Genomic DNA, 23,774 nt, shown 5'->3' on the forward strand with positions numbered 1-23,774 from the left:
TGGGTTAAGAATTCATTTTCAAGGTCCTACAAGCACGAGTATCTTATGGATATGAAATTTTCAGTGTACATTTTAATAACCATATTTCATATTGCATGCTGCGGTCCAAGAAAAATTCGCAGTTAATATTCTGCTAATCCCTGCTGCTTTTAAAGACCATAAGTAAGGTCCGTAAGGTCGTCCGTAAAGTTTAAAAGATTTCGAGTAGATTTGTATTACGTATTTTATCTTCTAATTTTTAAAGAGAGGGTCGTGTTTAATTAATTGAAAATGACGAAACTGTAATGGGACATTATTATCAAATATTAAACGTGGTTCCATTGGGTACTTTTATGGTCTTTGCGAGATATATATGCATTATACGTTGCTATTAGCAACGCGTAGCGATGAACGATGGAGAGCAGTACCTTCGTTATCTCGTCTCGGTTGTGTACATATCAGTAATGCACAGTACTCGTACTAAATATCTTACAAATTCCATACAGATTTTCAGATTAGTTTCGAATAATACCAACACGACCATGATAGTCACAGTACAGTATTAAATAGTGCCACTATGCATAATACACTCCTAAAATGTTTCTACAAATATATTTGTCCGAATATTTTTGTCAGCTACTATATCCTAACCACGATTTATTAAACAATATATAGATTTAAAAAAGAATATATAACGACATTACTTGTTTAGGCTAGATTGGTTTAACTTGTATAGTTTTAATAACTGTGTAAGATCAAACAAGAACTTATCGTTAGTTTGGCGAGATTTGATTACACGAAGCAACATAATTGCTTTGAAACTCAGGACAGAAAACAATGTCAACCGGTAGACGCGTTTGTCTGGTGAACGTGTAACGCGTGAATAATAGATAGCGACAATCACGCGAACGCTAGTTACAGCTGACTTGGCTTACATTGTAGCATTCAAACTAGAGTATACGAGCCGTAAGCGCTATTGAAAGTTCAAAGGCCGACTAGTGAGCTTCATCCTATCTCATTTTTTAATCAGGCGATGGATCGACGAATCGTATTGATTTCGAGGATTATTATAGTTCTGTGGGAATTTTAAAGCGTGGTTTGTCTAATCTTGTCTCGTTAGCTACAGACTCTTTGGCGAGCAGTCTGAAACTTGATCCAGTTTCGAGAAAATGAAAAATTCGTTTCTTCTCTTTGCTTCCCTGTTCCTTCTTTCCTCCTTTTTCCCTTTTTACATCGCTTTGTTTTACATCGCAATTTACATTTATTTGTAAAGTTTGAATCTCCTCGATATTGAAGATGTTGAAGCTGCAAGTATGTATTTCATTTTAATCCATTCGAGACCGAGATTTAATTGTAAGACGATACCTAGGTGTCGGTACGATCTGAATGTTTAGTTGGAATGATTCTGTGTTTTACTCTCTCCAGGGTATCCTTTTCATACTTTGATTTTAAATCGATGACAATCTTAAATAGTATGCTTCATATTTTTAAAATATAAAATTATATACTATGTTATTCTATAATGTATTATGTACATATATTATGTAATGTATTATGTATATATATATATATATATATATATATATATATATATATATATATAATAATTCTATATTGAAGAAAATATGAAATTAACATGATATATACGTTACTACATATGTAATTTCGACCAATTGCGGGGAGACGTAATCGCGAGGAGAGACGTCAACGGGGGTCGTAAATCCCCGTTACGACTGTAGCAGTCGACACCACGAATTGATCGATCCCCTGATTTCCGTTGAGATAATAAGGGGTGATTGAGTTTGTATAACCCTGTGATTCACAGAGTTATAAATTATATATGTCCAACACTTAGACTACACTGATGCCGAAATAAATAGTTAACAACTTGTCGCACGACGATGCGATAGATATGTGCGCTAGAGCAGGGCTCTTATACTGGAAATTAGTGTATTAATGGACTTAGCACTATGATGTATTTAGGAGAGAAGATGTATGTTCGACCACACCGAGAACCGACAAAGATTTGCGGGAAGTATGCGACTCTCGCGCTATGTGCAGACTGCCGCGTTAGGCGTTAGTTTTTAGACTGACTGTCGCTCTTTTTTTAATACGGAAGAAAAGTTCGGCGTGGGTGTGCCCCTGTGCCTAAAGAACGCGGATTCGTTGTTCCCAATTTCGTTAGGAAAAGTGAGGGTAACGAACCGAGGTGTCGATTGGTCATGACCTGCATTACTGCTCGAAGGGATGAGTAGGGAGTCTCCTACCATCGTGGTGGATAGATGACTGTGTGCGTGAGAAAACTAGCTTGTTCTATTACAGGGCTATTCGGATTTTCCTCATGGGTGCATACCCGCTTTCTCCGTGTTTTAAGTGCGACTAATAAACCCAAGGACCTCTCTAAAAAACCAGATGTGCGTCGAAAATACTTTTAGGCTTAAGAAATTCTTCAGGACAAACGGATTGACGACACATGGCGAAACAATACAGGAAAGTGAAAGTTATGGTGGGCCCTTAGGTTTATTGAGGGTCGAAGTGACGTTACGCAGGTCGGTTGTTGTCCGGTCGCGCGGGCTGGCGTGCAGATGTTTTAGGCGGCGTAACAACATAAGTTATATATAAAATATGTATATTATACCCTTGCCTACTGACTGATATGAATTTCTTTCGGTCTCGAATGCGTTAAAAGAGAGCGCAAAGAAGTCGAAATTACTTATTGTAATTAGTAAAACGACCTGAGAGGCAGACAGATACAAGAAAGAAGGAATATTATATTAGCGGCATTATCATGTTTTTGCTCTCTTTAAGTCTTTCATCGAGACAGACAATCTACAGGTATTAATCGACCAATTTCTCCAAGCTGATAACTTCGAATTGATGTTTATATATAAGAAGTGTTATGTGTTAATCTGTCTAAATGTTTAAAAGGTGTTATAAATTAAATGTTGTTAAACGATACGTAATTGCCTTTTGATCGCAAATTTTACTATCAAGGGGTCTTTTATGTATGCGTAATCATTGTGAATTATAACAATTTATGTGATCGATATTAAAGGTGTTTAAAAGCATGTGTGTTTTTCTATATTATTATTTTCCTATATTATTATCCTATATTATTATAGCATTCCTATATTATTATAATATCCAATTACATGTTGATACACAAGATATACAGATTATTATTTATAACGTTTTGGTTTTCTTAATTGAGTCATTCATTTAGTACAAATGATAAGAAATTAGTAATAATTCACAAAAAAAGGATATGGTAGTAGAAATATTATAAAAAAACATTTTCTGTTTTAGTGTAGAGTTACTCCTTCTTACAGACAGTGTCGTACAAATCTGTACGTCTCTGAGAAAATGTAGGTATCTGAGCCCTTACTTCCTCAACAACTTTTACATCTGATAGAAAAAAGAAACATACGAAGTAATAAGTAATGCTTACTAATAAATTCAACAAATACAGAGGAAGATGGCTAAATCGATAAATTAACGAGACTACAAATTAATTACATCATGGATCTCTCGCTTTTAATTTTAAGCTGTAAATTACCGATATCGGTGACTGCCATATTCTCTTGAGTTTCCAAATCGTAAAGAATCTTTCCCCAGGGATTGGTCAACTGTGTATGTCCCCATGCGACGTAACTTGCTTAAGGAACACGAGCCGGTGATATGCAGGCAACGTATAATTGATTATCATTCGCTCTGAAACGCTGAAGTAATGACCAGTGCAGTGGTCCAGTGGTCATATTGAATGCCGCTGGATATATCAGCATTTGGCAACCTAACCCGGAGAAGCAGGAAATATGAAGCCACCGAATACCAATTAACTTCGTAGTTGCACGGTTCACATTCCATCATTTCTGAATATGCGAGGACAGTCCTCTTATTGTGCTTTTAATTCTTTTATTTGTTTCATTTTCAGCAAATATACTGGTTTTTTAAATTAAGCTTCTTTTTATACAGAGTTACAGATTATATTAATTTTATATAGAATATATTTAAGAAAGATATTTAATTTTTTGCTAGTTAAGTATTGATCGATTAAGTTACTGTACCTTTGTTCCGATAAATGCGTGCCATTTCCTCGAATCTAATATCATAGCAAATGCCAATACCTATTTTGCAGCCCTCCACATCGAACGTCGTTAGGGAGTTACCAGGACTGAGTGAATCACTCTCTCGAAAAGTAATCTTATTAGGAATGTCGATGTCGAATAGATGTACCTAATAACATAAAAATGTAGTCGCTAATTCTATTGCTGCAACTTTTGTAATTTAATATCAAAGTTACCAACTCCTAAACTTCAATTACTTTTTATTTAATAACTGACAGCGTTTTTATCACTTTCTTTTATTAAAAAATCTTATCATTTAATAATGTTTAAAAAGGAGAAAAAATAAGTATAATAATATTTTAAGTATGTGAAAAATTTATACAACAACAAACACATTACAACAAAAATGGGCGTTTCCCGTATCATAACGTATTTTATAAACCGTAAATTATAGAATTGGTTATAGTATACGTATGTACATATGTATATTCCTAAATTATTCCTAGATAGAGTCACTTTCTTCACCCCAATATTTTCAAATTCAAAGCCATAAAGGAATATATTACTTACCTTTCGGTGTCTTGCTATCAAAGTTCCATCGGGACCCCAAATAGTACAGGTATTGTACAATTTATCGCCCTCTATTTCAGGCATCGTACCACCAACTACATAGATGTTGTTTTCTTTAGCTGCGTTCGATGAAGCAACGCTCGTTTCACCACCAGGAATACTCTCGGCGTATTTTGGAAAGTACTCTGCATTGCAATATTTCAATTAATGAAAAATAACTGTCTTTTGTTCCAACCATAAATTAAATTGAAATGTTTGTCAGTTTTTTATTTTTTAAATTATTAAAATAACTAAGTTTTATATTTCGACTTAATTAAATATGCAATTACTTAGCTAATAGTATATATAATAAATTGTTTCTACAGGTTCAAAATGAAAAATGAATATTTAGAAATATTTAATTACGACAATGCTATTTGTGTTAGCATCAGTGGCTTGTTACTCAACGACTTTGCTAGTACTTTTTGAAACATAAAGTTAGTTTTCAATTAACACTTATACTAGAGGCGGAATTATAAATGCAAAATAATTGATAATACTAATTTATAAGTACCTAATTATTAGTATGTTAAAAAATATATTTATACAAAAATTACGATAATCATGAAAATGGGGAAATCCTATATTCTCGAATCAATTCACAATTTATTTTGTATATTAATTAGATTCCGCGCTCATCAGTACGTACTCACTGGCGACATCGAGAAAATGTATCGGCAATTCCTCGTACGACCAGAGGATCGGAAATATCAAAGGATATTATGGCGCAGCGCGAGTGGAGAAACAGAAACATATGAGCTTAACACCGTAATATTCTTATCATAGAAATAGAAGCAGTCCTCAATTCCCGCCCGCTAACTCCTATCTCCACCGATCCAGATGATCTCCTAGCCCTCACTCATTTTAAATTAAATTATTATTATTAAATTATAATTAAATTATTAATATAACAATTAAAATTTTATATTTTCACGTGAGTTTCTTTAGATAATTATTATCAACATGATGACTAACTCTTACGGATTAATACGTGTCTGTAGGGCAATCCGGTGGACTTGATCGGCTTTTTACTTCGAAAGTTGAGTAATCGGTGTCGCTTTCTTACGCATCTTTGAACTGTATAAATGTTTTAAAATTGTTTGATCCAGCATGTACCACACCGGACAATCAAGAAGGCAGGTGCCTTGACTACAGAAAATGTAAACCTCTGCAAGAAATATGGCAGATACAGTACCGTACAGCCACCGATTTTTATAGACGATCAGTGTGCAGATACCAGGGCAATGTTACGATCGTTTGCTGTCCGAACGATCCAAACAAAGAGAAGAGAGAAATTTTAATAAAAACTGTGTATAAGTATAAGGCTTTGCGACCACCATACTGTGGTTTTAGCAACGTCTCTCATACCAGGGTGGTCGATGGTAAACCAGCTGAACTTGGTACGTTTTATGTCTTTCTTTCCGATTAATAATAAGCCATTTACTGCAAAGAATGAACTTTAAAGGCATTAAACAGCACATCAATGTACATTTCAATTAGACTAAATAATAATGCTATGATTTTATCGGTAGTAACTTTACTTATTAACTTGAATTATTTCTTTCTTTTACTTCATGTTAGGAAGAGTATCTTTTTGCTTGAAATAAAAAATTGATATAGGAGTAATAATATGGATAGAGATCAAAAACTGTTAGGGCAGAAATTACACGTTTGAACTTTATAGTTCGGTATAGTTCAAATAGAAATTATATAGAATTATTTAATAATTTGTATTCCACTGGAATAAAAATTTAATTTCTGTCTTTATCAAATCTCTATTTCAGAGTATTTGTACGTATATACTTATCGTCTGCTGTATGATCGAATATCGAATAGGTAATAATCGTTGTTACTCATTATGTGAGAAAAAATTATGTATATTCACAACTGACTATTGCATTTTAGGCGCTTGGCCATGGATCGCTGCATTAGGTTTTCGTAATCCCCGAAACCCAGACAAACCACTATGGAAGTGCGGAGGTTCCCTGATATCGGCTAGGCATGTTTTGACCGCAGCACATTGTGCACATATGGATGGAATAGAAAACATACACAATCATAATATTGCCATTCTTAGATTGGTGGAGGAGGTGCCATTTTCGAGTAAGTCCTCAAATATATATATATATATATATATATGCTATTGAGTATTACTGAAGTATCATATCCTGAAATTTCTTACTGTACACATATATTGTGTCATAAAGCGTGTACAATTCTTTCTTATACTTTTGGTCATTCGTTTCCTGCATTTTCATTTATTTTTTTATTTTTCAGGGTACGTATATCCCATTTGTACAAAGGAGCCCCTACGAAAGAGCAACTTCGTCGGCTATAACCCCCTTGTTGCTGGATGAGGAGCATTAAGATATAGTAAGTGATATCAATTTTATAATAAAATTAAACAGTTCCAGTCTTAAATATCTTTCTTATTTTCTTCGTAGGACGACCACGACGTAATGCATTAATGGAAGTACAAATGCCAGTGATTAAGAATGCCGAATGCAAAATAGCTTATTCCAAATTTCCTAATGCACCTGATATCACTGAGGATATAATATGCGCCGAACATGCTCAGGGTAGAGAGGATTCTTGTACGGTAATTAAGTTACAGAGTTACTACAAACTATACGGTATCTGAAGACACGTCAATTCGAATTAACATCAAATCGACGTCTTAAACATTAGAAATAATAGATAAACACAATTCAATAGTTTTGCCCACTTCTCACACCTCATTATGGTATTTAATCTAATTTCCTTCTAATCTTAGTTTTGCTCAAAATACATATAACATGTACATTATAAATTGGAGTATTTCAATACACAAATCAATAGAAGATTATTACTGTATATAAGTATAATTTCAATACAATTCGATCGATATATTTCAGTATCTTTGATTAAAAATTTAACGATCCTTTCAGGCTGACCGCGGCGGACCACTGCTGATACAACATGAATGAACCTCGTATTTAATAGGTATTGTGTCTTATGCTTATAAGTGCGACACAGCTGGGTATCCCAGCGTTTACACTAGGGTCACATCGTACCTTGACTTCATTCTCCAAGCGATGCAATAATATGATATTACTGTTCCATAAACATCATTGTGTAAAAAACGTAAAGTTGGATTTTCTTATTGAGGAGATAAGAAACAGCTCAAATTTACATTGTTTTGTACGTTACAAATTATAGGCTTAAAATGTACGAAATGTAACTTTGAAACGACACTAATTTTTTACGCACGATAAACCTCCACGACTTAGGTATGTAAAGATGATAAACGTATATTAATTCTATTAATTTGGTAATAATAAACCAACTTTCTGAGAAGTTCTGTAAATTTCGTTTCTGTTGTATCAAGAGAATAATGGAATATTCCACTTAGATCATATACTTCTTGTATGTACATACAAAATTTTCCGGCTAATCTAAAACACTTCATAAGATAGAGAGCTTCTGGAAATTCGGACACAGAGAGTACATGAAATACAAGATAAGTCTCGTGTCTTTCAAAATTATTTTTTATTCGCTAAAAACGTCCTGTGTACTCATGCAATCACATGCAACCTCGAAACTTCACTTATTTTTTATCACTTTCCAATTCAATACACTGTTTCTGCATTTTTGACTATATGTAAGAGAAATTTCCATTCAGCCAAAGGTGTACTTACAGATTATAGATTCCTATACGACTCTCGGTAAAAATTTATCCGCACTCCAGATAGTTAAAACTTCTGTCGACCGTATTGATACATCTGCACTCTTCGTATGACGTCAATATCTGTTCAGTGCTGCTGCGTAGGTTTCATTGTGTTACGTCAATTCGTTTGTGACCGTTGCGCGAGTAATGGCGCTTTGCAATGGTGATTTGCAGGAAAACAGTGCAGGATGCTGTGATTCGTTTCTTGTGGTCGGAGGTTATGTTTGATGCCTATATTTATCAAAGATTTAATGCACATTATGGAGAAAGTGTTTTGTCACGAAGTGTGTTTGAATGGGCACAAAAGTTCAAAGAAGATCGCAGAAGTGTTATGAAAAAACAGCTGGAAACCCGTCCACATCCATGATGACAACATTGAACGTGCTCATGAACTTATGCTCTATGGAATAGACGAGTGAAGCTGGATAATGTGGCAAATCATTTGCAAATCAGCCACGGCTCTGCTTATGCAATAGTGCACGACAGATTTGGGTTTTAAAAAGTTTGTGCGAGATGGATGCCGAAAAAGCTGATGAAAAGGTGAAGACGACGATGCATTCGTGGTTCGCAGCTCAGCCCAAAACATTTTTTAATGAGAAAATACGAAGGTCTTTCAGCAAATGGACAAAGTGTATACAGAAATTGAGTGATTATGTCAAAAAATGATGTATGTCTTTTTTGACAATTGCTTAAAATAAATTCTACACCGACAGAGCGGGTAACTTTTTACTCACCCTCGTAAGACACTTAAATTTCCAATCTATTATGATGAATAAAAGAGCTTATACTATTAAATCTAATTGTATTTTGTTGCATGAGAGTACAAGTGTATGTGATGTACATTACCTTTATATCCCCTTGAACGCTTCAATATTGCGCGTATATACTATATTTTGTACAGCTTCTATAAAATTTTGTATGTTTGTTTAGGCTGTTAATCTAGAGGCTGGAGTACAAAGAAGTGGCACAATGATGTGGGCTGATGACATTTATAATTATCAAGGAATCACCCCTACATTCGCTCAGGTATATATCGTTGATTATAATGTATTTAACATATATGATTGTTAGAATATTAATAATTAATTTTTAATTCTATCAGAATTTTAATGAAACTGTCCCTTGGGAAGGAAGAACTGATACCTTGATATCACGGTTTGTACATCCTATATGTACGACAAATTTTAGAACATTATATAACGAAGAACCAGATCGTCGTGGCCATGTGATGTGAATAAAAGGACTTGAATTTGATGATATTTTTATAATGTTAGATAACATAACTAAGTATCTTCACAGTAAGATAGGATGACATGGTTTACATGATCTTAATGTTGTTCACTTGAGTGATGATATTATAAGGAAAAGTGTAATATCACAGGTAGGATGATTCATAATTTAGAACTACTAACTCATGTATGTATTAAAAATTAACGAAATATATTAAATTTTATAGGATATTTATGTTTACTAACCAGTAATTCAGAGATTGGTATTCATGGTTACTATAACGAGGCTGTAGAAACGCACCCTTTCTTCTTTGCAAATGGTCCTGTATTTATGTCTAAGCCGAAACTGGAACCTCTGAATAATTTAGATTTATTCTTGTCATTTTCTAAAATACTTATCTACAGTATACCATAAGGAATGATACCGTATCACACCTAATCAAGTGCCTTAAGAAACATCAACAGGATATCACAGTAATCCCTTATCGACTGATATGTAAGTAAAAGTTATGTGTCATTGTTATACACAGTTATGTGTTAGTGTTATACACAGTTATTTATCATTTTCTATTAATTCAGTTGTAGCCACTACAATATCTATGACACTGGTAGTAATTATAAGAACAATAATGATGTTCTATAAGAGGAAATGATGATTAGGAGCAAAAAGTTACAGGTAAGTCAAAGTATATGTTATTTGCCATTTGAAAAGAAAGTTACTAACTTAGAATTTTTTGATAAATAATAATTGTGCAAAATATATTGGATTTCAAATTTGTCAAAAATTGAAATTTAAGAAGCATTGTAATAATATAACATTAATATTTTGATTTTTCAGGAGATATCATGCGGTGGATGGATAATATGTAAAAAATATTAAGCAGTATATGAATTTACATATTGCGTAGAGATAACAAAATGAATTTTAAAAAATGTCGACATGGTAATAAGAAATAGCATCATGACAAAGAATATGTAAACACAGTTTCATTTTTTATAAATAAAAATTTGTTGTTCCAGATTTTGAAATATAGTGAAACGTTTAATTAGTATCTTAATATCTTTAAATAATTATTATTTTAGAATGAATTGTAATTGTATCATACGTACTTTTGAATTCGTGCAAGAACATATGTAATTTTGAAGTAGTTATTATTAGGAAATTGTTAGACGCGAACAGTATGCGAAAAGTTAGTATGCAGTGTAATAATTATCAATCAAAACACAAGAATTAAATTCTTGAGGAAAAAATTTCCGGAATTTCTTATTTACACGATTATAAAGAAATCCATAATAAAAAGGAGCTGCTTTCTAATACTTCTCTTCCTTGTAATGCCTATGTTAATGATAACGAGGTTCGAGTTTTTGTTTTTAGAGGGATACTGGAAAATTTGAAAGTACAGTACCATTGGGAAGAAAATCACGATATTGAAAACGATATTTGCAAGTAAATTTCCAAAAAATCCGTTTTCAAATTTTCGCTTTCTATTTCACATTAAAAGAAAGGGCTGCCTTCTTTCTCTGCAAGACAAAACAAACATTCTGAATCTCGTATCAATGAATGATGTCAATAAGTTATTTTTCTTTTCAGATTGAACAATATTCCAGATTTATTCATAATTTCATACTACGCGAAGAATAGACTTTCATAGGTATATAAAGGAAATATTAAGTATAGGAAAACTCTTTTTCGTTGTAGGTGACATATGCTTCACGGTTGAACACATGTATTTTTGAACACATATAAATGAAAAAGTACTCTTATGGAGAAAAAGAATTGATACCTTCGATTGACATTAGATAATCTATATAAACTTATGAACAATCACTATCAGTTTGTATTTTAGGTGCACACGCAGATTTGTTGGAGTTCTTATAAAATGTACTTCCTGTACGAACGTTTTATTCTTTCAAATTTTACGATACTATGTCTCATATAATAACTATATGGATTAAACGTAATATAAATGATCCGAAAATAGACTCGAACGACATTAATTGTCTTTCTATTTATACCAATATCGAAAATACAAGTAAAGCTGGAGCAATAGTATGCAAGAATGGACTATTTATTATTTTAAACCAAATCATAGCATATTCAGAATGCACAGTATTATCATGAAATGTAAATGAATCAGTTGTAAACGAACGATTTTACTGTAAAATCGTTGCCTCCTTTTTTTCATCTGAAATATAGCAGCAATGAGTACATTCTTTTAATATATAATAAAACGAGATATCTTTATAAAGTTACATATGTCATCACTGGTAACTGTTATCTCGTATGACACCAAATATACCGTTAGTATGGAATGATATTTTTATGAAGATATACTTTAATGATAGATTTTATGAATGAAACGTTATATAAGAAAAATTATCTCTTGTTATTCTATGAAGTGTAGTAGCTAATGAAGATTAATTTTACGAAGTATTAGAGCAAAAGAGAATTAAAAAATTAAAAAGATCTAAATAAGATTGTTCGTGTGGCTTAATTATCTCAATTCTGGTACACCACTTGTTACATTCTAACTAATTAGCGCTAAACAATAACTTGCAAATATTAAAGATATTAACACCTTAATATTAACACCTAAAGGTTTTCAGGAAATTTTATAATATTTGATTATTGTATATCTAGTCATTGATTGATAAAATTTCTTGTATAAGCATAGATCGAGGTTGACGTCATACGCAGATTGCATATCATTGACAGGTATCGTTTTAATTTATTTTATGGCTAGAATCATTTGAATATTATACGAATAATTATTTCCATTCGAACGATTAATAAATCACGTACCTATAAAAGATATGTTATGAAAAAGACGTGACGAAACAAAAAAATATTGGAAATTCCGTTGTCATTAGATCAATTATTTTTGCAATGATTTTTATTTCCATGTAATTACATATGAAATGAGTAATTCATTAACATCTCCTCGAATCGAATATAATTCGTTACACTTCACAACGATTCAAATAATGGACGGGAAATATATAATAACTTTCCTGTCCTTGCGTTAAAATAGTACTGTACAAATCAGATGATACAGGAAATACCCAAAAAACCCAATTACATCCACATTGCATGACAGCACACTTGCAATGGATTTTTGTGATTTCAATTTCACATACAATGACACAACTAATCAGAACACGTTCGAGGCTATAGACATTGAAATTACCGCGTGTTTAATACGTTTAAAGCATAAATCTAAATTTCACGCGATTATTTCTTTGTACATTGTGAAACTCTTAAATTATCTTAATCGAATAAATAATCCTAATGTAATAAAACATCTTGAAATAGACCTAGATATCTGAAACAGAAACTCGAAGGATAAGAAATCCTAAAAGGTACTAATCCTAAAATAACAAACTCCTAAATAATAAACAAGTGATAAAACCTGTTATAAATAATAAAGCTTACCTGGAATAATCAAACCCTAACTAATCGAAAATAAAATAAGGCAAGCAATTCTTAATCTTTCAAGTAATTTTTCCGAAAACACAGAAAGATAGAGAAATTAAAAAGACGCAGCACAAATTGCAGCACAATGAAAGTTTCAGAGCGATGAATACGATCGTATTAAACTAAATAATTTTCAAAAGTGAAATTACACTGAAACGTATATCGATGATATTTGTCATTTCTACGATCTGTTTCGCTTGATCGTGCTTCTTTTCTGATGTAAATTCAATTTATAATACGAACTAAGTTTCCTTTATTATTATTAGTCCTGCGTCTTTTTAATTCGTCACTTCTTTTATTTCAGAACAATGACGGGCTCCAAGATGCTGTTCGGATGTTTGGCGTTAATTGCTTTTCTGCATCCATTAGTTCACGTTTGTACTTCGAGTAGTACAGCTCAAGGTTTGTACTTCGAGTTGTCTTTTTCCATGCACTTCAAATTCCAATACGATCTGGTCACGTGGCCTTCGTACAATTTCGAAATTTTACCTGTTTGGTAATCGTCAATGAAAAAAGAAGTTATGCGTGACCTCAACACATTGAAACAATTTTTATGATTTTTTATTTGCCGGTTGGTCAGCAAGTTAATGGAAAAATTTCACTTAACTATTCGCGTTAATTTCTTCGGTTTAACTTTTGGGAAATGCTTCGTTAGCTTCGGGAATATTCCAACGATTCGTTTTACGTACAAAATAAGCATGATAAATATTACTTCACGGTAATGAAAACTATTGGCGTAATACCTAAGATAAAGATGCAGAGACATTCTTAGAATTTCTAATGACACCTTTATAGATTTCTCGTTTAATATCGCTACTACATTTGAGTCACTTTTACCTAACGGTGTCACATAGTCTCGTTGGAAATTTGTCAAATTCCTTAAAATGATCACTGAAAATTTTCCTAAATTTCCAAGAATTTATTTATCACGAGGTAAAGAAAATGTGTATTAGAAAGATGAGATCGAAGGTTTACCATTTTTTCAATTATGGCGAACGCAATATGTAATCAATGAAAATTTTATATTTTCACGTTGAAAGTTTCTTCAGATAATTATTATCCAGATGATGACTAACTCTTACGAATTAATGCGTGTCTGTAGGATAATCCGGTAGACTTGATCCGCTTTTTATATCGAAAGTTGAGCAATCGGTGACGCGTTCTTATACACCGAACCGCGAAAAGCAAAATTTCGCTTTCGCTTTCACAAATGTCAAACAATTACAAATGACAATTGCTTAATTACAGTTATGATAAAATCTAGGCTAAAGCATTAGAAGGCTTCCTCAAAATTGCAAAGGGAAGGCTCCGGTTTTCCTTTCATCTCCGACATATATAATAATCTGTTAATAGCAGCGTTCTCTTCATGTTAACTACCCTCATTATCCCAAAAGAAATAAGGGATTGAACGATTCGTGGCGTCGATTAGTCAATCGTAACGGGAATTTACGATTCCCGTTGGCGCACTTCCTCGAGATCGCGTCTCCCCACGAACGTGCGAATTTACATATTTAACAATATATATATGGCGGGTTAATGTTGAAATTTTGGGTGTTTGGGCGTTAATTTTAGTTTCTTTACATTTTTTTCCTTTAGGAATACCTGCACTTTATCATTTATGGAAGTTTTGTTAACAGAAACGAAAAATTTAGAAAAGATATGTATAATCAAGGAACCTCAGGATAGCACACTTAGACTGCAGATTTTTCTGTATGCAAAAGTAAGTCAAAGGAAGAGGATGAAGTTTTCTTGTATAAGGCTTTGTTTCTGCTTGAGCTAGCTTACAATCAAATACATTCAGTGTGACAGAGTATCGACAACTATTTCAAACTTTAGCTTTAAATACAAAAAGTTTACGCGCAAAAATAAGCTGAAGAAAAGAAAAATGTTTTTTTTCTTGTTTGACGTCTTATCCTGTCTGGCGGTATGGAATTATTCTGGAAAAGCCTGTATATGTACAGAGTATATAAAAAATACACTTATTTGACCGGACCATCCTAATTCTACAACTCTGGATGATACAGTTTTACAAACGTCTACTCATCGCGAGGACCAACTTGCCAACTTTTCAAAATAAGCTATGAGTCGCAATTGAACCGTTTTCTGGAGAAATGACGTTGAAATTTCATTGGGTCTTACATCGAGATTATTCGCAACAAGTTTATATTTCGCAGTCAGGTAGAAAGTAAGCAATGTGACATCAACGAGAAAACAACAAGTTTTCGTTAGCAGGTGGGATAGCCCGTGATAAACAGAATGGAGCAATCAGCGTGATTTCACATTATTACAGAATTATCTACTGCGTGAAAAAAGACTTTCAAACAAAGATTCTGATTTTATTAGCTTTCTTTTAGAATAAATAGAAACTAAAATTTGTAAATAACAATTAATCTCATTATTTTAAATAATATATCTAAACTTGTTGAAATTGCAAATAATTTATTTCTGTCTTTTAACATTTAAACAATTATTTAAATGAAAATTTATTTAATAGTGCCCAGTATTGCGCGCAACACATTTTTGGAACAACGAACAATTCGATAGTCGGTAATAGAGATAGATGGCAAAATAATTGGATTTATTGATAAAATGAGGATTAAATTGATTAAAAAAAGTAAATTGATTAAAATGTATAGAAATCCTACATATACAAGAATAATATCTTGCACGTCATGGTATCCAAATATACTTTCCCAGTAAAGTTCCATTTGATCCTCGTGCTAAGTAGCATACGGTGCCAGCAAACGTCAATTTTTACAAAATTTTGCATGAATCAATCGATCCAGAGGCTCCGATCCTCCGAAATCACGCTAGTGGACACTTATACGCCCTGACACTTTTTATACATGCTGTACATAAAAATATATGTATCGAAACTGTTGTTATTTCTATACTCAGAGGTAAGATCAGAGTAGTTATTATTTTATTGAATGGATAAATCTATTACACCGTTCTGAGCCAAAAAAAGCCTTTATTGCACACGCTTACAAAAACTAGGGATAAAAACAAAAAAGCATCTTAAGCCTATCGATTAAATCTATCGATTGTAACTAGCATCATCCTCTAGTTACTATTTCTTATCACTAACGCATCTGCATATGGATGGCGAGCACGAACTCACGTTGTCATTTTCAACAGAAACTTTGATACAAAGTACGCAGATTTGTGTATAAATACATTACGGTTGAAAAATTGTTGAATATTTACTACTGTATCTGTTATACTTGATCGTTAACACCTATTTTTTTCGCCTGCCTAACTTACTATCCTCAAAACGTTATCAGATTATACATTTTGTTCGGCTGATAAAATGGAATTTCTTGGAATTTAGAGCTCCCTTTACATTCACTTGTTATTGTACGAGTATTTTGCTCGTTCACCAGCCGTTCACTCATTTTATTTCGCAATCGTGACAATTTGATGCTGCTTCTCCACTCTGTATAACGTGTTACCTACAAACACCGATATGTATATAATCTGATGCATTAATTACTATACGATACACCATGAGAACGTTAATACACGCAAAACGAAATAGATAAACAGTATCTGCTAAAATTATAGCTATAATATATAATATAATATATAATATAATATAATATAATATATTTTTGTTACAGTCGACTTCTCCAAAAGTCAAAAGCTTGTCTTGTTATTGGCACGTACCGTAAACACTCGACTAATTGCGTATTTCTTAAAGCTATATTTCTCCTCTTTACAACTTTTTTACGAGATTAGTTTGAAATCAGCCCAATTGATAAACCATTTCAATTTTCAATCTCCTATATTCAAAATTTATTATAATCAATTCTATTTTAGTTTTTGCTATCAAAGGAACATAAATTGGAAGTTGAAACAAAAAACATGGGTTCTAATTAAATATTACTATCTGCTTCTATTCTTAATCGTTACGAATTATTTATACATTATTACCAATTATCAGTTGTTTATTATACATTGCTCGTTGCATTCACCCTATTACCCCTACACTTCCGTATCATCAACCATATTGCTATCTTCGAATAATTTTCCTCAAACGCAAAATCTCCCACGTACCTAACCTTTTAATTTCAAAGCTAATTAATTCACGGACATCTTCGATCTTTAACAAGCGTGTATCCTACCAATGATTAGCAGTTACTCTTCATTAATTCATTAATTCATTGATTCAATCTGTAACGTTTCGAGTATGTACATCGCATGTCGTATCATTGTATCGGTATTGTATCTGTTGATTCGAAAGATAGCTGGTTACTCAGGTGGCTAAATTGATCTCGCCATAGACGAAACTTATTTGTGTATCCATCTATGTATATATAAAAGATATACACAAGCAAACAGATAAGGCAATCGAGAATCAATGGATTCAATAGCCGGTAAATATTTACAAAAAAAGGAGATACCGCCGATTTTGACATTTTTTAAATATTTTGTTAATGTTATCAGTTTGAGTAAGATTTTATTCGAGGATTGCCGTTCATTAAAAAGTTAATATCAAAAAAGTTCAATGAGTCATTTGCATTTAAGAGAGTGTACTTAGTCAGATTCTTAGTAAACACTTATCCAACAGCCGATCGTTTAGTAATTTTCGATTCGATTATTCGTGTTCGTTTTTTCGTGTTCGATAACGTTTTGCAGAAGAAGATTCGATTCAATGTTTGTAATATGTCGTGTATACAATTTTAATAATTACATTCGATAATTGCACAAAAATCGGGACTGAAACGTTACAATTATGGAGACGTAGGAACGACTCTATTCCTCAAAATTGACAACGCGAATGAAAGAGAAAGAGAGCCTCGTTAAAGACTGGCGATAAGTTGAAAGATTCTTATTTGCGATTTTTGATCAATGAAATTTTTGCTAATATGTTTCTCGCGTTTTACTGGTTAAAATGACACCAAACACGATAAAATTTGGAACATATTTGCTTACTTAATAATTGATAATTAAATATTATTCATATTATATCATGTTTGATCTTATTTTAGTCGGGGAAATCCTACAAATGCGTTAGTGGAAATTTAATTTTAAAAAGCCTAAAATAAGGCAATTTTCAGTTTTGAATGATTACTCGGATACATTGTCTCAACGATAACTGATAATATTGGATCATGTTACACTGCTCGATCGCAATGGACCGCCAAATTTCCGCGATACCTCAGGGAAATCTGTCCTTCTCAAAGTGGACACGACGGCTGTGTAACTACGTAGAGGACTTTTTCGTGCAATTATCGAATGTTTGTACTAACCGTTTAATTTTTTGTTCCAAAATTCTTATTCTTTATATTAGATGAATAATTCAAATATCTCACTGTGAAGTACCTGTGTTATTATTGATTGGTGTTTTATAATTATATTAAACAACGAATACTGAATAACGAAGTATTTTTCGGTTAAGGATTTCTTTCGTTATTCATAATTAATAATTATTATACATAGCAATTTCGACAAAGTAACGAAGATGTAGAGTCGAATTCGAGTACGATAAGTAGTCACAGAAAATTTATCTTTTCTCCAATTGATTGCGTCTCCTAGTTTAATGGTGTTTTATAAACGGGCCGCTTATCTTGAAAATGGTAAATCCATTTTCCTTTGTTTCGGAATATTGAAACATTACGTTCGATTGGACTATTTTACTACGTTTTATGACCTTGAGTGACCTTAAATGACCGCGATATTTAAATCCGTCTTCAAAAGAGCAACAATGGGACAAATAGGTATTCAAAACTACACGGCTACACTTAAAAGAAAAAACGAAGCCTATTAAAGTGTTCTTTAAAACTCGTAAACGCGTCCATCTGAGAAAAACTTTCTCCATCGCGTAATAGCCTCCTCGAAACCAAACAACTTTTGTTTCAAACATTTCCCTGCGTCTCAAAAAATTGAAAGAATTATTCAGGTGGTTTGCTGTTGAAGACTCAGCCTGTATATCCCCAAAATTCCATGTAGTTCTGATTGTTAGGCAAACTGATATTGTAATCTAACACGAGTCAACCTCATCAAGGGGCGAGAGGGAGGGGGTGTCAATAGACTAAACACAGAAGTATTCGCCTCTATATGTACCTCTATTCGCTATTTTGAACATGAACAGAAAGATAACAGTACGGAGTGGGTGAGAAAAGCATTAAGAATTTTGATCCAGCATTTTTTAATCTCTTTATTGTGACATGAAAACTACGGAAAAAGTAATTTAAAAAAGCGACCAGATATCAATGACCTACGAAAAAGATAAAATTCATCCGGACAGAAAGAAGGAAGAAAACTATTTAACGTTTCATCAGAGAAAAAGAATCGAGGAAAAGGCTTGGTTATTGATCTTGTGAGACAGGAACGTCATAAATGCTAGTATAGGTAATCTTGCAGAAGTTGTTAAGAATCTTTATCGTAGTTTGGTATGAAAAATATCGAATAATTTGGATTTCGAATCACATACAAATTAAGATGCAGGGGAGAGTCGCACGGTACCTTGTGCTAGAGTTGATAAAAGTGAGAATTTACAAAGTGACTTTATAGCACAAATGGAACTTGATAAAAGTAGGAAAATTAATTTTATGAAATTCAATAATACGAATTGACGAATTAACAATGTGCAAGAATAGTAATGTCGGAATTTGTAGGAAACGAAAAATTGTCGTCCAGTACCGATCAATTATTTAATTATTTGATCTTTTGCTCTAAATGGTTAATAATGTTTTAAAAAGTCCTCTAGATGTCAGTATACATATTCTTATTCAAATTTGATTATTATGTATATCGTATGGAAAATACTTAATATTTTCTTGATCTGCGCATTCGACGTGTGCCCAGACTTCACATTCGTCGTTTTTGAAACATTGAAAGCTTCAGTGACCTGTCTTTGGGCCATTTTATTTTTGAAGAGTAGCTTCGAAGCCCCATTCATGTTCTCCTCTGACCATTTCTCTCTTTTCTGTTTTGGACTTTCAAACATTTTTCTATGGGAAAAGGTAGAAGAAAAATTAAACGGACACCTTCTAATTTAGTCTCAGTTGCCAAAATATTGAACTTACAGGTAAAAGAAATTCGGTCTATGACTAAATCATCGGTATTGGACGACAAATACGTTGAACAAATACGTTTTAGATTATAATGTATATAATATACAAAGGAAATTATAAAAGTGGGGCAAATAACTAGTAATTACACTTAATAAATTAGATATAGTATACATTAAAAAACATTTTACTTACCTGAAAAACAACATGTCAACTCTAGAAAATAATTTTTAATTTTCGAAATATCAATGTATATGTTTGACATATCAGATCAATATGGCTCCGAAATATGTTACACGGAATTGTTCATTTTCATTTGTTTGTTCCAATAAAAGCGCTAATATCTGGTGAAAAATCCTATGTATTTAGAAATTAACAGAAGTGTTAAGTGAGCTGTTATTTTGCCCGCATTGTATTTCTTACATGTAATGCCTGTTACACGTTTTATCTTTAAAATAGCAAACTCATTATTTACTCGAGATTTATTCCTAGCGCACGAATATTTTTCAATAGAGCGATGCAAAGTTTTACTGTATCTCGGATCATCACAAGTTAATCAAAATCTTGAGGATTCGATTTCACCTGCTCAAAGTGACTTTTGCAGGCAAAAGAAATTGTTCCTCGGATACTTTAATATTTTTTACTAAATTTCATCAAAAATAGAATTTTATTTGCTAATAGAAGATAACTATGTTTTGGTACTCCTACAGAACAATATCACGACATTCGCTAAAATTACAAATATTGTACAGTATATTCACTACAAGGCTAATTGAAATAGCTTGTAATCCAACATATAAGAATGCTACTTGCAAAGTATTTTTGCTAGTAACAGTTTAAAGTAGAGAGATATTCCTAAAAAATCATATATTTTATACATATATGTACGTAGTATATACAGTGGATATAACTATGTTTCTGAATTTATAAAATAACAATTGTCTTGTAATACGTAAAAATCTCGAGAAGATTTAAATAAAAATTTTGATTATTTGTTTGAAAATAATTTATTATTTGCACTGAAATGTTACATCTCGAATGCACTGTACTTTGTTACGCGATTCGTTCCTGCACAATTTTTTCAGCAAGCTATCTACATAAACAATACATGATAAAAACAAAATTAGGTATATTAGTTCCACCAGTATTTTAATTCAAATTAATAATTTACTGAAGAACATTTATTAACACGTTGACTACCACGACACCCGCATTCGGGTGTCAGCAAAGTTTCTGGTCAGGCCGCGTAACCCATATTCGGGTGTCGCTTATTTGACTACTTGCTAAGGATCGTCGTAGGTATTTGAAAAGATATTTCATAATAATAAAACTGTTGAATTGTTATAAAATAAAAATACGTTGTAATACGTTGTAAATAAAAATTGTTATAAAATAAAAAATATAAAATAAAAATAAAATAAAGAAAAACATTCTATACATAGCTGAGGTTGGTCGGGACAATTTGGACAAGAAGTTGTTGTTTTCTTCAAATTCTTTTGTGCCTTTGTTCGGTCCATTCGACGTCTTTTACTTGCATAACATAGTTTGCACGCGCGTCTAATGCTTCTTCCGGAATCATTCTTCTTCTTCGTATTTTTAGACAACCCTAATAATTTTGCAACTAGTAATTGTCTAAATATTCCAATATTTATATTTTTCCTTGTTGCAATTTTGTGAACCGTCAAAGCGTTTACAACAGAAATTCCCAGAAGGAATTGAATGCCACGTTTTCTGTACCATTTGATTCCTTTTCTAATTGTGGTGGCATAAGAAACCATTTGATCGGAATAATCTATACCACACTTTCCTTCGTTATATTCGACAACAGCTAGCGGTTTTAATGTAGCGAACAAGCGAAACGAAAGATCATTCTTGAGACCACCACTTGAGCGATTCGCATTACTAAAATATCGATAGGAGCACCTAGCAGAGAACGCTTGGTACTGCTGTACGCGTGGCCTGACGCAGATTTTTTTGAAAACACGCGTGGCAGTCAATGTGTTAATAAACTATTAAACTACATGTCGTGAAGAAGTATCCCCTTTATGAACATTTATTAATAGCTCTAGAGTTGATAATATTAGCTTGAGGAAGTTCTGTATGTACGTGTAATTGATAGTACTCGCGTACACCTGTGCGTGTAAAACGTTTCAAGTTAATAAAGAGAACATGATACACGTGGAATAGGTATGAATAAAAATTACAAGAAGCCGGAGAATATTCTAAAACATATGCCATGATAAAATATAAATTGTAAAGAGTTATAGATCATGTTATTATATATTAAAATTATGCTTAACAAGCAGATATTAGCGTAAATATGACGCTGCGTTAATTAAATCCAACAATATTGAGAAAAGAACAAATTGAACAATACCTAGAAATAATTTAGAAAAACACTGTTAGATCAATTTCAAATTGGGTTTTCTTTACTCGATGTCAAACTTAACTCTTATTCGTCTTTTGCATAAACTCTTTTCGTGATATGAAACTTTAGAGTTGACATGCTGCTGGTATTAATTGCACACGCAGAATAAGATTTTCCAAATTGAACCGAAACGATTTAGACAGAAAAATGTAATACTTTCAATACTCATAACAATTATTTATGCATTCCGCATATAAACCTACCGAATATTTATTACTTACTTTTAGCTCAAAAATATTTGATATACTACTACCAAGCAAATATTAGATTGAAGAGGAAATCATACATGAAAGATGTCACTTTTTTTAATAAAAAGTTCGTTCTCATCAAAGTTTCCGGCAATTTATTACATACCTGTATACAAAGTGGATTACTTTGTAACACAACTGGAAAGTAACTTTCTTTAGTAATGATTTGCGTAATAAATTACGCAAAAAGTAAAAAGAAGATTATATTTTAAATCATATTCTAAGAATAACTGTATTTTAAACGTGATTTCAAAAGAATTTTGAATTTAAAAATTCGTCAAAAGTACATACGTACTTACTACTTCGACACGATCTAGGCTAATTATGTGTTCTAATGTTTATACATCTTGATAGTAGCTGTATTCAAAGAGCGCGTCGAATCTTTTTATAGTATTTGCCTTTTGATGTATTAAAAGTATCATTAGAGATACTTTATCTTCTTATTATCGCAAATATGTATAGTTCTGCTCATTGCATCGACAAGTGAACGGATTTTAAGCTTCCTATTCTTTTACATTTTCAATATTTCCAGAGTTATTTGTTTTCAGAATAAAAAAATATTAATTCCTGCCACTTTTGAGAGAAATTGTTTAGAAGTGTATCCTGTTTATCTCGAATCGCTCAAATATATCGGGGAAAAAATGAATGATACAAAAATCGAATGACATCGAAAGGGATATACTATTATATTCGTGTGTATTTACTTTGCGTGTATTGTCTTAACATGAAATCTCTTGCGTGTTAAAATATTTCAGTGGATATCTCCATTTTTTGTTACATAATCACGCAGCTGACGTTCAGACATCTCTAAAATACTAGAAACTTGCGTCTTTCGCACCATCCGCTATCGTAATAGAAACTTTCAAATTCGACAGAGCAATACAAAGCACGCGAAAAGTGACTGACCAAAAAAGAACTGAATGTTTTGACGACATTACGAAACTGCAGCCTTGTATTTCAGCAATATCATACCAGCAATAACAAATTTTGAGAAATATCTTTATGTTCTATTCCTGTGGC

At 32.4% G+C, this 23,774-nt stretch overlaps 1 protein-coding gene and 1 long non-coding RNA gene across 3 annotated transcripts; both read left to right on the forward strand.

Moving 5' to 3' along the window:
* The first annotated feature begins 6,298 nt into the window (after positions 1-6,298).
* On the forward strand, positions 6,299-7,244 carry LOC143304647 (venom serine protease Bi-VSP-like). Its single transcript, XM_076627150.1, has 4 exons — positions 6,299-6,488; positions 6,558-6,755; positions 6,930-7,025; positions 7,097-7,244. The coding sequence occupies exons 1-3, from the start codon at positions 6,470-6,472 to the stop codon at positions 7,007-7,009; spliced, it is 297 nt and encodes a 98-aa protein (XP_076483265.1). The 5' UTR covers positions 6,299-6,469; the 3' UTR covers positions 7,010-7,025; positions 7,097-7,244.
* Positions 7,245-8,517: 1,273 nt separating this feature from the next.
* LOC143304648 (uncharacterized) lies at positions 8,518-10,620 on the forward strand. Of its 2 annotated transcripts, XR_013061316.1 has the most exons (6): positions 8,856-9,076; positions 9,289-9,384; positions 9,461-9,739; positions 9,815-10,083; positions 10,167-10,263; positions 10,426-10,620. It is a non-coding gene; the product is annotated as an uncharacterized LOC143304648 (long non-coding RNA). The 2 variants fall into 2 exon arrangements; XR_013061317.1 differs by having other exon boundaries at positions 8,518-9,384; positions 10,173-10,263.
* The last annotated feature ends 13,154 nt before the right edge of the window (positions 10,621-23,774 follow it).

The sequence above is a fragment of the Bombus vancouverensis genome, unplaced genomic scaffold, assembly GCF_051014615.1.
Source record: "Bombus vancouverensis nearcticus unplaced genomic scaffold, iyBomVanc1_principal scaffold0045, whole genome shotgun sequence".
Lineage (NCBI taxonomy): Eukaryota > Metazoa > Arthropoda > Insecta > Hymenoptera > Apidae > Bombus > Bombus vancouverensis.

Coding starts and splice junctions, on each gene's coding strand:
- LOC143304647 (XM_076627150.1), top strand. Junction 6,756..6,929: donor GGAGGAGGTGCCATTTTCGA/GTAAGTCCTCAA, acceptor TTTATTTTTCAG/GGTACGTATATCCCATTTGT.